Raw genomic sequence first — 16,210 nt, forward strand, 5'->3', positions numbered from 1 at the left:
ATTGTCTTTAGCTAGTTTCCTCCAATTACAACATATTACAGAATGAGTGCAACTGTGATACGGTATCAGGACCAGTACAGATGGAAGTTTCTGTCCCACCAGGTCCCATGGCTGTTCAGTCTCAAAGAAATATGCAGAGGCTTACATTAATTATAAACTGTTTGGCCTATTAGCTCAGGATTATTATTATCTAACTCTTACAACTTAAACTAACCCATAATTCTTATCTATGTTTAGCCATGTGGCTTAGTACCTTTTCTCAGTAAGGCATTCTCATCTTGCTTTCTCTGCATCTAGCTGGTGACTGATTTTCTGCCTTTCCTCTTCCCAGAATTCTCCTAGTCTGGTCACCCCACCTATACTTCCTGCCTGACTATTGGTCAATCAGCATTTTATTAAACCAATCTGAAAGATAAATTTTTATAATGTACAGGAACATTAGCCCATAGCATTTCCTTTTCTTTCTTATCAAAACAAAAACCCTGAATCTAATCTCTTTTGTTTAGTTTTTGTCTTGACCATTATCTATAACAACTTGTAACCAACATGCTAAACAAGGACAAACATAAATAATCCTTTTTTAAGGGAATGTGGGCATAGTTTTCTAGGCTACTTCCTGTTGATTGAGGGTGCTCATAATCTTATAGGGACCCAAAGAAAATTTAGGATTATGGTCAAGTCCTGACGGGAGTATTCTATGAGACTGAATTATCTCAGCCAGTAGTCTTGAAGCTGTTCTGGATGCAGAACTCAGAAGAAACTGCAACAGAGGTGCTCTAGAATGTTGAGTCATTTGGGCCATCTGCTCCTATTGGAGATTTTCAGGGGTCTTCCTTGATCCAACCTTATTTTTTTTTAACCAAGAATAAATCCACAGACTCTCATTTCCTGTGGAAACAAAAGTAAAGCATCTTCTCCAAAGAAGCATATCTTTTTACTTTAAATTTGAAGTCAAGACATTTTAAAAATATACAGGTTATATAAATCCAGCACAATTTATAGCCAGACGTCTTTAGGCAGCTGTTGCTCCTTCCTCAGCAGTCAAACAACTCAAAGACAACACAATACATACAGTATCCAGATTCTCTGTGCATTTTACATTTTTACATGGATTTTAAAAAAACTCTATTTCTTTTATTTTTATTTTTTGGTTTTTTTTGGGACAGGGTTTCTTTGTGTATCTTTGGCTGTCCTGGATCTCACTCTGTAGAACAAGGTTGGCCTCAAACTCACAGAGATCTACCTGCCAAGTGCTGTGATTAAAGGTGTGTATCACCATGCCCAACTATTCTATTTCTTTTTTTAAAAAGGACTTTCTCTAACCTTTTTCTTTTCTCTTGTTTTGAAAAGAAAAAAGGGGGAAATGCTGTAGGATAACATCCTTGTACACTGTAAAAATTTGTCACTTGTATTAGTTTAATAAAATGCTGATTGGCCAGTAGCCAGGCAGGAAGTATAGGCAAGGTGGCCAGACTAAAAGAATTCTGGGAAGAGCAAAGGCAGAGATAAAGCCACTACCCAGACACAGAGAAAGCAAGATGAGAATGCCTTACTGAGAAAGGTACCAAGCCACATAGCTAACATAGATAAGAATTATGAGTTAATTTAAGTTGTAAGAGCTAGTTAATAATAAGACTGAGCAATAGGCCAACCAGTTTAAAATTAATGTAAGCCTCTGCATGTTTATTTGGGACTGAATAACTATGGGGCTGGGTGGGACAGAAGCTTCCATCTACAACCAGGGTACTTCCTAGTCACAATCAAACTACATCATACAGTGGATCCCTCTTTTTGTCATTTTAGAGTCACATCCACTTTGTTCCTGACTTCCTCTGGTCGTTGGTGATCACTACTCTGCTCTTCATCTTTAGAATCTTACCATTTGCAGAATTTGATACATGTGGAATCATAGAGCATGCATGTTGAGACTGGCTTTTTTTTACTTAGCACTGTTCTGGGGGTGACCCAAGTTGTATCTATCAATAGTTTTCCTATATGTATTGCTGAGAATGTGTGTGTCTCCCACATCCCACCCGCATTTGTGTGGGTCACTATTTGTTATTTTAGCTGGCTTAAGCAAGGTATGGCTCTAGCTTTTCGTGGTTTTAATGCACATTTCCTAATGGCTCAAAGTGTTGAATTTTTCATTTGCCTGTTTGTGATCTGTATACCTTCTTGCCTGATCACTTTTTAATTGAGGGGTTTTGTTGCCCTTTGTGTTCTTCTTCATTTGCAGAGTCCCGTTCTTTCTATGTACTAGGTGGATTAGTTGCTTTTGTGTTGCTGTGACAACCACAATCAAAGGTAACTCGAGCAATGGAGAGTTTACTTTGGCCCATGATTCCAGAGGGTTAAGAGTCCATCAAGGCATGGTGGAGGCATGGCAGCCACAGCAGGCCTGGAAGCTGGAGCAGGAAGCTGAGAGCTCATATCCTCAACAGTAGCACAAAGCAGAAAGTGCTACCATAGGTGGGAATATATTAGTACATCCTGCCCCTGAGGATGTACTTCCTTCAGCAAGGCCGTACCACCTTAACCCCCAAAGTGGACCACCAACTGGGAACCAAGTGTTCAAATACCTGTGCCTCTTTCAAGACACCATGTCAGAGTAGCCATTTACCAGATGTGTGGTTTAAAGACTCTCTCTTGCAGTTGTAGCACGTCTCCACAGCTTCCCGGAACACGTGTCTAATGCTGATGAAATCTGATTGGTTAATGTTTTTTCCTTTTATGCTTTTGGTGTGAAATCTAAACATGTTTGCTCCTATATTTTTCTAAAACTTTTATAGTTTTACATCTTATGCTTAGGCCTGTGGTCTGTTTTAGTGCAGAATTTGCGTGAAGGTTGGCTTTCTCTGGGTGTCCAATAGCTCCAGCGGCATTTGTGAGGAAGTTTGTCCACACGCCACTGAACTGATTAGTACCTAGTCAGAAATTAGGTGGGCATTTGAATCTGTTCCTGAGTCCCTTTGTTCTGTCCCATTGATAGGTGTGTCTACCCCTCCCCCCACACTAACATCAGTATGGATTACTGTAACTGTAATAGGTCTTGAAATTGAGTAAACTGAGTCCCCCTGTTTTTTCTTTCTTTAAAATTATTTTAGCTATTCTATGTCTTTTGCATTTCCATCTGCATTTTAAAACATACTATCTGTATGTCTGTGTTATTAAAATTTTGATAAGTCTTATTAAAACCTGTATTCTCTGTTGAGAATTGCTGTGGACCTCACGTTGAGTGTTTTGATCCATGAACATGGTCTACCTATTAAGATTAGTGATATCTGCAGGGCAGTGGTGGTGCATGCCTTTAATCCCAGCACTCAGGAGGCAGAGGCAGGTGGATCTCTGTGAGTTTGAGACCAGCCTGGTCTACAGAGCAAGTTCCAGGACTGGCTCCATAGCTACTGAGTAATCCTGTCTCAATAAACAAACAAAAAAAAGAGAACAAAACAAGATCAGTGATTTCTTTCATTGGTGTTTTCCAGGTTTTAGCATAGGAGTTCTAGAAATGCTTTATCGATCTAAAGCCTATGCATTTAATTTTCTTCCTAGTAGAAATATCATTATGCTTTTATTTTGTGTCCAAATTTTCACTGCAAGTTTATAGACATAAAACTGACTCTGTGTTGTCTTCCTCTTATGGCCTAAAGCTGTGCTTGATTCACTGATCCAGTCTGAGAAGCTTTGGCAGGTTCCTTGGCTATTTCTGCAGAGACAATCATTATCTGTCCATTCCTTTCTGATCTGTATGGCTTTTATTGCCTTTTATATCGAATTATGCTACCAGAACTGTCAGTTGAGTAACAGCAGTGTTTTCAACATCATAGAGAAAATGTCCTTCAACATTGGTTCAATGCTGTCTACAGGTGCTTATCAGCTTTTGTTATCAAGTTGACATTCCCCGTTCATCCTTGTTTTCTGGAAGAATTTTTTAGGAACATGAAATAGCTCAGGTACTTTTTCTGTATCAGTTGATATGATCATGAGGAGGTTCCTCCTTTGGCTGCTAATGTGGTAGACGGCACTGACTGCGTTTCAAATCCTTCATCACTGGGTAACTCTCCTCAATACGGTCTATGCTTTCTCTCTCATATTCTCGACTCCTGCTTGTTATTCTTTTGTGAAGGATTTTCAAGACTATATTCAAGATATCGATTAGTCTTACTTCTCTTTTTTTGCACTATCTTTGTCTGGTTTTAATATCAGAATAACACTAACCTCATAAAATGAATTGCTAAATGTTCTCTTGTCTTCTATTATCTGACAGAAAATAGGTATTAGTTCTGATTTAAATATTTGGAAAGGTATCCCAGAAAGAGCATGTGGGTCTAGAGATTTTTTTTGAACATTTTAAAACTATTATTTCAATGTTCTTAGTAGTAACTGGAATATCCAGTTATTTCCTGCTTGGTGAGAAGGACCAGTCTGTGTTTTCAGAGAACTGCATCGGTCCATCCAATCGTCAAGTTCATGTGTAATATGTTCTTGCTATGCTTTTGATGTCCTCAGGGTCTGTCATGGCTGTACCTCATTTTCATTTTAAAACACTAAAGGTCTGTCAATTTTATTCGTCATAGTTTCTGAAAAGCAGAGTTTTTGCTTCATTGATTTTTTTTCTTCCTTTTTCACTGTTTATTTTCAATTTTGCTCATTTCTGCTCTTTTTTCTTTTGCTTCCTTTAGGGTTATTTTGCTCCGTTGTTTTGTTTTGGGGGTTGTTGTTGTTGTTGTTTTACAATCTTGGAGTGAAAACTTTTATTACTGGTTTAAAATATTTTCCCTCTTTTTAAAAAGATGCATTCATTTTTTTCATTCATGTGTGCGTGCCTGTGTTCATGTGTGTGACTGCATGCGCACACGCGTGCAGGTGCTCATGTGTATGTATGTGTACAGAGGCCCAAAGGCATCAAGTATCCCCCTCTATCACTCTCTGCCTGAACATGTGGCTCGTATTTTGATGGCTAGGTTGGAAGCCCCAGTGATCTTATGGTCTCTGCCCCGCTCAGAGCTGGGGTTATGTATGTAGGGGCTGGGATTGGAACTCCAGTCCTCACAACGGAGCAGCAAGCACTCTTAGCCACTGAGCTGCCCCTCCACCCCACTCTTTCTTTATGATAAGCAATCACTCAGCGCTGTTCTGTTTCCTCTCGGTGCTACTTTAGCTCCACAAGTTTTGGGATGTATTTTCATTTCTTCACTTCAACGTACTTTAAAGTTTTCCCTGAGGCCCCTCCTGTGGCTCAGGGGCTGTCGAGAAGTATGTTCTTTAGTTTACAAGTGCTTCCTGACTTTCTTCCATCTTTGTTTGATTTCACTGTGGCCAGAAAACACATTCTATCTGGGTTCTTTTCCTATTATGCTGTCTTGGCATGCTGCTTTACCGTGCACATTCAGCTGTCATTGATGGAATGGTCTATAGCCCATGGGCGCTTGTGTGTGTGTTTGAGATAGTCTTCACCTGCAGCCCTAGCTGACCTGCCCCTTACCAGGTACTCAGGTTAGCAATGAACTCACATGGACCTTTCTGCCTTAGCCTCCCCAAATTCTGGGATTACAGGGGTAAGCCATCATGTCCGACTCATCTGGGGGCATTTCTGCTGAGATCCTGGGTCTTGTTTGATCCTTCTACTTCAGCTGGCTTCTTTTAATCGCATTCTGGCAAGAAAAAGAGCCCTACCCCTGGTAACTAGCAAGAAGGCATAAGAACCAAAGTTTCCCACTAGGCCACCACTGCCATTTAAGGTGGGAAGGGATTCCTGACTTTTGCTGGGCAGGGGTCGGCCTTCCTGCTGCCCACCACACCTCTGCTGACGTATACTGGAAGAAGCAGAGGCAGGAGTGTACCATCCTGCTCCTCATTGCCTTCTATGACTCCATGAGGAAGGTGGTTTCATCAGCTTTGGGTCAGCTGGCAAAATCCCTGGCTCCCCACTGAGGTCTCCAAGGGGGATGCATGGGGTGTTTGTTCTATTTGGAAAAGTCCAAGTCCACACATCCCACACGGTCTTGACTGCACGGAATGGGAGGGCTTGCTGCTGACCTGTGAATGGGGCTCCCACTCAGCAAGTGGGGAAGCCAGGGGCCTCAGCCAGGTCTAAGTAATAATAGCTCGGCTGCATCCTCAACCCCCTCCTTTCCATGCTGCCCAGGGTGGAGAACCACAGGGATCCCCTGAATGGGGGCAGCCAGGTGACTGGAATAGCACCTTACTTAACATGCTCATCTCCATTAGCAGCTGGTGAGAGTCAGTGTTAATTGTCAACCTGACAGGAGCTGGAATCACCATGGAGACAGCCTCTAGGCATTCCCATGATGAGTGTCTCCGTTTCTGGACACACCTGTGAGGAACTATGTTAAGTCACTTGAGGTGAGAGGTCCAGGCATTGGTGGTGATAGAGTTCCTTGGTAGCGAGGCAAGGAGGGGGTTCTGAGCTGAATGAGCAAGTGAGTTAACTCAGAGAAGATGAAAGCTGGTTAAAAGCAGATAAGAAGGAAAAAAAAGAGCAGCTAAGAAGACACTGTTCCCCTCATGGGCTGGGAGTGGGGCTCAGGCTATACCCCATCAACTCTTATCTTTCAGTCCGTCTTCTCCAGGCCCCCGGGTACCCGCAAAGGGCACAGCTTGAAGCCTCTGGGCCTGGAAACTTCTGGTGTCTGCAGTTCACACTGCTGATCTGGTACAGGGAAGTATGGGGGTGGCTGGCCTGGTTTCACATCTAAGAGCACAGTGGACACTTGGGGACGAGAGAGAAGGTGGTGTGGCTGTCCACCTCCTCCATCCCCTGGGAGACACAAAGGCACGCTCGAGAGTAGATACGAAGGCACCGGTCTACCACTCGGCAATGGACCCCAGGCCCTGCACAGAGAGGAGACCATAGCTGAGCACCAAGGGAAGCCTCCCGCAGACAGCTGCGGACTGAGGGCAGACTGTTCGACACAGGGCACCAATGCCTACCCCAGGCTACCCTCTGAGCCCAAGAGCATTAGGAGCAAAATGGCTGCAGGGTCTCGGGGCTCCAAGGTGCAGCCATCAGGACACATGTGGGCAGCTGCAGCCCTTTCGCTGTACTGATCCTAGGCGAAAAGAGGACAGAGTTTCAGCTGACCACAGCCTCTGGGAAGAACACCAGCCAATCCAGCAAAACCCCCACAGTGGCCTTGGGGCCCTCAGGCAATCCTGGAGTACTGCAGCAGAGGTACCTGCTGGGACCAGCCTGCAGCCTGGGTGTCCAGCGGTGAGGTTCCTGCTCCCATGGGGTCAGGGAGATGGGAAAGGAAGGAAGGCAGTAGCGGGGCATGGGACTCGTGGTAGAGAGTCACTTCCGGGCCAGGAGACAAACTTTTTAGGGACCCAACTCACTCTTCTCCTGTGTGGCATGGCTGAACTATTTAGCCTCTTTGGGTCTTTCAAGTGTGTGTGTGTGTGTGTGTGTGTGTGTGTGTGTGTGTGTGTGTGTGTATTTGTGACAAGATCTCAAATGTAGCCCAGGCTGGCCTCAAGTTCATAATCCTCCTGGCACCAAGAATGTGTTCTTGTTTACAGTCTGCAGAGACTGCCTGGAATGGGGCTTGCTTCCCCCCCTCCCCCAGTATTTCAGAGAAGCCAGTGTTTGCTCAGGATGACATCTGTACTCTCTTGGCCTTCCCAGCAGCATCGGCCAGGGGAGGCAATGGGACACAGTGGAGAATGCGGAGAGTTGGAGGGCAGAGGTCAGTCACTCTTGGTCCTGCTTGAGCTACAATGTCGTCACCTAACACAGCCAGTTAGGCGCAGTGCAGGCAGATCTTCCAACAAGCCACAAGCCAGAGACCTGCACTGCCATGCGACAGTTTAAACTCTGCAGCTATTAGAAAACCACCAGTTGAGGTTCAGGCAGTGGGCAGCCTCTGAGGCTAACTGTGGGTCTCCTTAGGGACACACACTGTTACTTACTTTCTGATCTCACAAGTGGGGCCAGCGACTTCTTGGGAGGCAAAGGCAGGCTGAGGGGGGCACTCACCATATCTGGTCTGGAGCTGCTGGTCCACTCAGCTCTTACTCTATCCAGCCTTTGCTCCCAACTGGATGCCCACCACTGTCTTGCCCTGCGTGTTCTGGGTGGGTTAAAGGGAAGTGAGACAACCAAAGAGAAAAGCATCTTGGCGTGCTCCCCCAAATGTGGACTGCTGGACATTTGGGTTATGGACAATTGAATGCTGATGGCGGGGGTCCTTCATGGCTACCGTTGTTCACAGAACATCAGTCTTGTACGGATACCAGAGGCTGACCTCACACATACCAACAAGCCTGCCAAGCCTGAGTGATTATCTCAGCCTGGGTGACCCCTAAAGCAAGGCCTCTTCTTTGCTTCTGTCTATGAGAGCTGCTAACAAGGGCCACAACCCCTGCTCCTGGCCTTAACCCACACACAGAGTGCACATAGTGACACAGGTCCTCACACACCAGGCTACGGTTCCCACCCAAGTCTCTTTTAACGCTTGATCGTGGGACATTGTCCCTAGGACCAGCCACCACACACAGGTATCCTCCAGAGAATTCTCAGCAGCCCGCAATGCTCAGTGTCCCAGGGTCCTCAGTCTTATTCTTCCTGATGGACTTCAAGCTGGAGGCCTGGACCTCCTCACTCAAAGTGGGTCTCTTCCACCCTGAAGTGAGCCAGGGAGGCTTAGGCAAGAATTTTAATAAATGGCCTCTCATATATGAAGCAGAAGATATGGCTTCCTTTGGCCTTGGTGGGGCCCCACAGACAAGGAATGAGAAACGGGGCTGTCTGTCCTGCAGGCCTCTGTGACAAGAAGAGATGTGCCAGCCCTAATCCAGGCCTCATGGTAGGTGGCTTTAATCAGCCCTGTGGAATCTGGTGCTATATCAGAAGCAGTATGGGGAAAGGAGCCAGGTCAGAGGGAAACGCAAGGCCCATGGTCAAAAACAAAAGCAGGCTCAGCTTGGGAGCCCAGTGCTACAGTGGAAGCCCTGGTTCCCACATAGGCAGCAGGAGGTCACTGTTCATGTGACCCAGGCTGCTCATGGCCTTGGTGGTAGCAGTCTAAGAAGTCTGTGGAATGCAGGTAAGGAACACCATGTCTAGAACACCTGCCGCTCATCACCAGTGGCCACCAGACCACTGGACGCAGGTCCCTTCTGCTACCAGGGCTGTGTTCCTCAGGCAGGTTTCTTGAGTTCTCTGAGTCTCCTGAAGTCAACTGTCCCAGAGCCCTGTTGGGACCCGTGGGACCTGAGCCACTACTGCAGCATGTCAAGCAACATGGAATAGCCACTGTGTGCCCAGAGTCACAGTGCTCAGGAAATAAGCTGAATAAGGCAGCCAACAAGTGTCCCCAGCCACCAGCACAAGGTCTAGATAGCCAGGCCAGCAACACTGTGGGCAAACACTCTCTGTCTGTTAACAGCTCACTCCACCATTGTCGCCTGTGTCCTTGTGATCCCTCCACTCCCCATGGAAGGGATGAGACTAGGGTACGACCCTTCTGCCTCTTCTCATTTCCCCAGGATGTAAACCATTGGCTCACAGGTGGGTCCCAGAAGCCAACAAAACCACTCCCATTCTCTCCCCACCCCACCCCCGCTTCCTACCCCTTCCCATCCCCTATCCTGCCCTTTTCGATTGCCATACATTTATCTGTAAGGTGTTCTGGAGCGGTGCTTGGCAACCATCTTCAGCACCACTGGGAGGAAAGCTGTGATAGACTGAGGAAGGGGGAGAGAAGGTTGGGTCCCTGAGGAAGTCACCAGATCTGGAGCCAGCTGTGCCTGAAACAGGACCTGCAGGGGCTCACCCAGCATGCGGTCCACCTAGACACTTGGGACTCACTCCTAGCTCCAGAGGATGGTCTGCTTGAGCTGAACCGCTACTCTCAAGCCACTCCCCAATTGCTGTGACCATTCAAGAGAAAGAAAAGGACCTGTGCCCATCAGAGGGAAGTTGGGAACCTCAGCCCATGCTGGAAAAAGAGAGGCCTCATCTCTGCAAGACAGGGACACACTGACCATGTGGAAGTTGCTTACTACCGCTGAGTCCCATGGTCTCTCTGCTCAGACTGATGGAGCAGGATATTGTCACAACCCAGAGTTCCAGATAGTTGTATGTGCCCATGCACACAGCCCCCTTCCCCACCCCCATCCCATACACCACCCACATGCTTGCTTCTGATTTAAACCAATGAGTAAGCACCCTTGTTCTTGTCAGCCGGGGCTTCTGCCATTCACAAGCCAAAGGGTCCTGACACACTCCTTTGTCTATTCATCATTACTCAGCCTCTGGTACGTGAAGGTCAAAGGTTACTTACCAGAAGGACCACCCATAATCCCAAGAATGAGGTCTCCAGTCTTCAGGGCCAAGGCTCACGGTGACCTGGAACACCTGTGTGTACATCATGTGCGCGACCATCCCCAGGAGGCCTGTGGAGCAGAGCAGGTGTCAGGATCCAGGGAAAGAGCTTGTCCTCATCTCAAGCACCACCCCGCCCCCAGCCACTTGCCAGCTGGCCTGTTAGAACTGGGAGAGTTCCTGGACCCCATGGAAGGGACCTTATGGGGAGCAGAGAAACATAAAAACAAATTCACAGATTTCTTTTTAAACACAACCAGTATTTTGAAAAGGATGGGATAGTGTATAGTTTGAATCTTAAATGTCCCCATTGGAACGTCCCCACAGGTTCAAGTTTTGGACACTTGATCTTGATGCAGCTTGTGGTGCTTTTATGGAAACTGTGGACACCTTAGGACATGCGACCCAACTGAAGGTAGCCAAGCTTGGATCTGTTATCCCTGCCTCTCAACCCGTCTCGTTCTCTGCCTCTTGGTCCGCCATGATGTAAGCAGTTTCTGTCATATCCTTGCTGCCGAGAACGAGCTGTACAGCCTGCCTCCCCCGCCATGGTGGACTTAAAGCACAAACCCAAATAAATCCTTTTCCCTTAGGTTGCTGCTGCCAGGTATTGTGGTTACAGTGACCAAAAGTATCGCACAGCACAGCTGAATGTAGCCGGAGCAACTGTGCTGTGGACTGTTTAACTCTGAGCGTGCGCAGTGTTGTGAATCGGGATATCTCACCAGTTGGAGCACTCTGAGCTGGAGGAATACTGGGGTGGGCTCTTTTCTAACACATGTTTTCTGTGTGGTTTGGGGCTAAGCTCTTGACCCCTCTGAATTTCCCATCTTTCCATCATCCTCAAGATGAGGATCGTGGCAAGTGTGGGCGATCTCAAGGGACTCAAGCAAGGGTAAGTGTTGGTATCTGATGCCCACCAGGCACAAATCCTTACAGCCACTGGGATTATTACAAAACTGAGCACATCTCTTGGGGAGCGGGTTATAGACCGTCATCAAAGGCCTCCTCTATGGCCAACTGTAAGATACAGACTCAGTCTTAAGAAGGGAGTGTCGCGAGCAAGGATACAGAGTATAACAAAAGTTATATTACTATGATGAAGGTCATCACAAGGCTCACACTCTAAATTCCTAACTACTGTCCTAAGCTAATCTCCCCAGGCTGCTCACACGTGTGATTATCTTAGCTGAAGGTCAGGTCCTGTCTCTAACAGAAGTCTCTGATTTGAGGGTCAAGATCCTAAGGAGACCCCCCCCCAGCAGATCAAGGTGGGGTCTCTCCAAATGTGCAGAGCAGAGCCTTGCTTGGTCTCTTATATACTGTCCAGTGGGTGTCACGGGGTCTAGGACTAAGTCTGGTTATCTTGAGTGAGTGATGTCACTAAGTTCTGGTTATCGGGTGCAGCTTTGGGTTTAGGGGGGATCCTGACTAGGCTGTTTTTAGACAAGTCTAAAAGGCATAGTTTCCTGTGCTCATTACAAGGAGACAGTCCTGATGAAAGGAAGAAAGGAGGCCAAGACATTCCAGTTCTCAGGTAACACCATCATTGAGGGAGTTGAGGCTGGAATCTAGGGCAGGAACCTGGAAGCAGGAGCTGATGCAGGGGCAATGGATGAATGTTGCTTACTGGCTTGTTCCTCATGGCTTGCTCAGCCTGCTTTCTTTTAGCTCCCAGACCCAGGTGTGGTACCTCTTACAGTAAGCTGGACCCACCCACATCAATCATTAATCAATAAATAACCTGCAGACTTGCCTATAGGCCAATCAGATGGAGGCACTTTCTCAGTTGAGGTTCCCCTTTCCCAGATGACTCTAGTTTGGGTCAAGCTGATAAAAAACAAAACCCAAAACCCAAACCAGGACAAACACTAACCAGATTCAGATTGGCTTGAATTTTGTTGTTGTCGTGTGGTTTGTTTTGTTTTGCTATAGTTTTTGTGGATGTTGTTGGCCTAAACCTTACCATATAGATCAGGGTAGCTTTGAATTTAATTAGTCTTATTCTGGGCTCACCACCACACCTAGCTCCAAAATACTCTTAAAAGCTTTCCTTGGTGTGTGCTGTATACACGCATTCATGCTCGACTATGTATGTATGTATGTGTTCAGATGTGCGAGTGTGGGCCCAGAGGCGTGTGGGTGTCTTCGATTGCTCTCCACCTTATGGAACCTGGTGCTCACCTATTGCCAAGACTAGCTGGCCAGTGAGCCCCACCGGGTCCTCCCTAGCAGTGGGATGGCAGGGTGCACCACCACACCCGGCTTTTTATGTGAGTGCTGGTGATCCACATCCGGGTGGTCACTCTTGCCTGGCAGACACTTTACTGGCAATCCTCCTCCCAGGGCTCCAGATAATCTTATGACTAGGCCTCTTCCCCTGCTGCCTAGGCTGCTGCTGTCCCTCCTCTCACTGTCTCTCACGCTTCGTCCTGCCGCTAAACAGGAGGCAAGAGAGACGTGGCGATAAGAGAAGAGACCATAGTGATGGCAGATGGAGTAAAGGGGGCAAGGAGATGGGAGGGGAGAGGATGCCTCATGCTTTGCTGTGTGGAAGTAAACATCTAACAACAACAACAACAAAAAAGGAAGGCAGAAAGGGAGGGAAAGTCCTACTTGTACCGTTTACAAGTCTCATAGCCAACCTTGAGCTACCAAGGTGAAGCCCCAAGAGTGGAGCAGAGGAGAGGTGTCCACTGTGACCTCCTGAGCTGAGCCACAGCCCTCATGGGACCCCAGGGCTCTGAGACAGAGGAGTCCAGGCTGCTGTCAGTCTCGGGCCAATGGCAGGGGCAGAGTCCCCATGATGCTGAGCCCAGGCCTTACCAAAGCTTGATGCTGTAAAGTATCGAAGAGCTAACCATCCCATGACCACACTGTGTGCTATTGTCCTACTGAGCTGGGCGTTGCTATGTTTATTAACTGTTCCATCTTCCTCCCCTCTAAGTATGTGTGGCTGCATCATTCCTCAGTCGTGTGTGTGTGTGTTAGGGTGTAGAATGTGTGGTATGCATGTGTGGTGTGGTATATGTGTGTGTGTGTGGTATGTGATAGTCTATGTGTAGTGTATGTGTGTGTGTGTCTCTGGTATCTGTGTGTGTGTGTGTGGTGCGGCATGTGTATGTATGTGGTGTGTGTGGTGTGTGTGTGTGTGGTAGGTAGGGTGTAGAATGTGTGATGTGTGGTGTCTGTGTATGTAGTATGTAGTATATGTGTGCGTATGTATATATGTGTGTGGTGTGGTATGTGTTGTGGGTATGTGTATGGTGTGTGTACTGTGTGGGCACACATGTGTGCAGGTTCTTCTGGAGGTTGAGGAGCATGCTGGGTGTCCTGGTTTACTGTTTTCTATCTTAGTCCTTTGGGGACATGGCCTGTTATTGAACTTGGAGCTGAGCCGGGAGCCAGCAAGTCCCAGCAGTTCTGTGTCTGTGCCCCCACAGAATTGGTTACAGGTGTGCACAGCCTCATATACAGTTTCTGGACTTTAGAGTTCAAGTCCTTGTCCTGGCTCCGCGGTACTTTCCTCGCTCACACGTCTCTCAGCCTAGCCCATGTGCATCCTCTAAACCTATACCTCAGGGACCTGGGAAGTGCTCAGTGGATCACATTCCTGCTATGCCAGTGTGAGGAGGTGGCATGCGTGCTTCTGCAAGTCCGGCACTGGGGCACGGGTGGAGAGAGATGATCCCTGAAACTCACTGGCCAGCCTGCTTAGCTGCTCCATGAAAGACCCTGCCTCAAAAACGAAAGGTGGAGGCCAATAGAGGAAGGCACAGAGATCAACCTTGGATCTCCAGGTGACATTCATACATGTAAATAGCTCACCAGAACACGTACATCTGACATACACACATTGTACCAACCACACCACAGACACACACTACACCCCCACACATACACCATGCCCCACAGACACACACCACACACATACTCTCATACATATACCATACACACTCATACAAACCACATACACACCTCCACACACATACCCTGCAGTCTCACACCACACATACACACACACCACTCGCATACCATGCAAAACACACACACACACACACACACATCTCTCTGTGTCTTAGTAGAGGTTCTTTATGTACCCAGGCTACTAATCCTGGCTGCTGCACGGTTGGCAAGGCGACTGCTTTCTTTTTCAGTAATAGGTTTTGTTTTTCGGCAAAGTTTGATTGTCAGACAAAGAGTGCTCATACCTTGCTCCTGCTCTCGGCTCAGCAGTCAGTTTCGTGTGCTCCTGTGAGGAGCCAGTCTGAGCACTGCTATTCACTAAAGCTCATGGCAAGCCCCATGACTCCTGTTCGTGCAGCACACCCATGGGCCAGGCAACTCTATAGTGACACACATCCACCATGCAGTGCCCTCCAAAGGAGTTTCAAGTCTCTAAAACTCTCCTGGCTCCACCTGCTCACCTTCCTCCTACGCCCCCCCCCCACAAGCTGACTGTAGCCTCTAATCTGTTTTCCTGTCCCCACGGTCATGTGGTGGTGCTGGAGTTAGTGAGTCTCCCCACTGGCTTGTCACCAAGCAATAAGCCCTTTAGGCCCCTCCATGTCTTCTCATGACTGGATTGTTTATTTGTTGTTATTTCTAAAGAAACGTCCAACATATGGGAGGACCACAGTTTGTCCGTTAGTCTACAGAAGGAAGGCATCTTGGTTGCTCCAAGGTTTTGGCAATTTGCTTTTGCTTTACATTTCTGCAATCGGCCTTTTCTGGATTTGCATCTTGTCTCCTGTCTTCCCCAACACACTTATAGAAGTTTATGTCAGTTCACCCAGACTCTAGGGTTTAGCTGTTACACGGTGTGAGGTAAGCATCTGACTTCATTTCCTCAGCAACTGGCTTATTGCTTTGAACCCCGACAGGCAGTTCCTTCTTTCTCCACTGGTTTTAAATGATTCTTTTATGAGGGTTGAGGATACCAAAATTCCCAAAAACCCAAAATGCTCTGAAATCGCAAACTCCTTCAGTGTTGACAAGCGGCAGGGCTTGCCCCCTGACTTCATATGACAAGCCACAGTCAAAACACAGGTGTGAACATCACATAAAAATTACCTCCTGGCTGTGTCTGAGGTGTAGATAAAGTAAAAATGAACTTCCTGTTTAACCTTGGGTCCCTCCCAAGATACCTCATTTGCATATGCAAATAACTTAAATATAAAAAACATACTCCAAATTTTTTCTGGGCCCCAGCAGCATTTCAGATGAGGGATGCTCACCCACACACCATTCCAAGTCTTCTAATATATGCGGCTCTTTTTCCTAGCCCACTGCCCATCCCACCTGTGTTCTGTCCCACCAACCCAGATACCCAGGACCCGCCGCTGTGCCAACACCACACTTTTTTTTTTTTTTACATATTTCAAGACAGGGTTTCTCTGTGTCCTGGCTGTCCTGGAACTTACTCTGTAGACCAGGCTGGTCTCAAACTCACAGAGATGTGCCTGCCTCGGCCTCTTGAGTGCTGGGATTAAAGGCGTGCACCACCATGCCTGGTCATACCACACTATTTTAATCATTCCATTTTACTATAAAAACCATGACCTGGAAGAACAAGGCTCTCCCCTGTGTTCCTGCCCAGTGCTCATCAGCTCTGATATTACTGTCCTCTCAGAAGCTCGGCCCACTGGGTGAGTCTCCCCACCTCCCGCCTCCACCAGCCTGGTCCGGTCCCTTTTCCAAGACTGTATCTTGCCCTTGCCCAAAGGCTTTAAGAGTCACTGGGACTATCAGAAATATGGTCTCCTTGTTTGTAAAATGGGGCCAGCAGGGTGGCTCAGTACCCCTTTCGGTACAGGCCTGACGACCACTGTGGAAGGGAAGAACTGACTCCTGAGAGTTGAA

General features: G+C 47.3%; 1 protein-coding gene across 1 annotated transcript in view; it reads right to left on the reverse strand.

The window, feature by feature from the left end:
* The window catches only part of Gsg1l (GSG1 like), a 195,192-nt gene that overhangs the window by 29,716 nt on the left and 149,266 nt on the right, over positions 1-16,210 (reverse strand). Inside the window, exon 4 of the mRNA XM_075972157.1 lies at positions 10,308-10,419. Within this exon, the coding sequence (XP_075828272.1) occupies positions 10,308-10,419 (112 nt within the window). The remainder of the gene's footprint in view (positions 1-10,307; positions 10,420-16,210) is intronic.

Source organism: Microtus pennsylvanicus, chromosome 5 (assembly GCF_037038515.1).
Source record: "Microtus pennsylvanicus isolate mMicPen1 chromosome 5, mMicPen1.hap1, whole genome shotgun sequence".
NCBI classification, from domain to species: Eukaryota; Metazoa; Chordata; class Mammalia; order Rodentia; family Cricetidae; genus Microtus; species Microtus pennsylvanicus.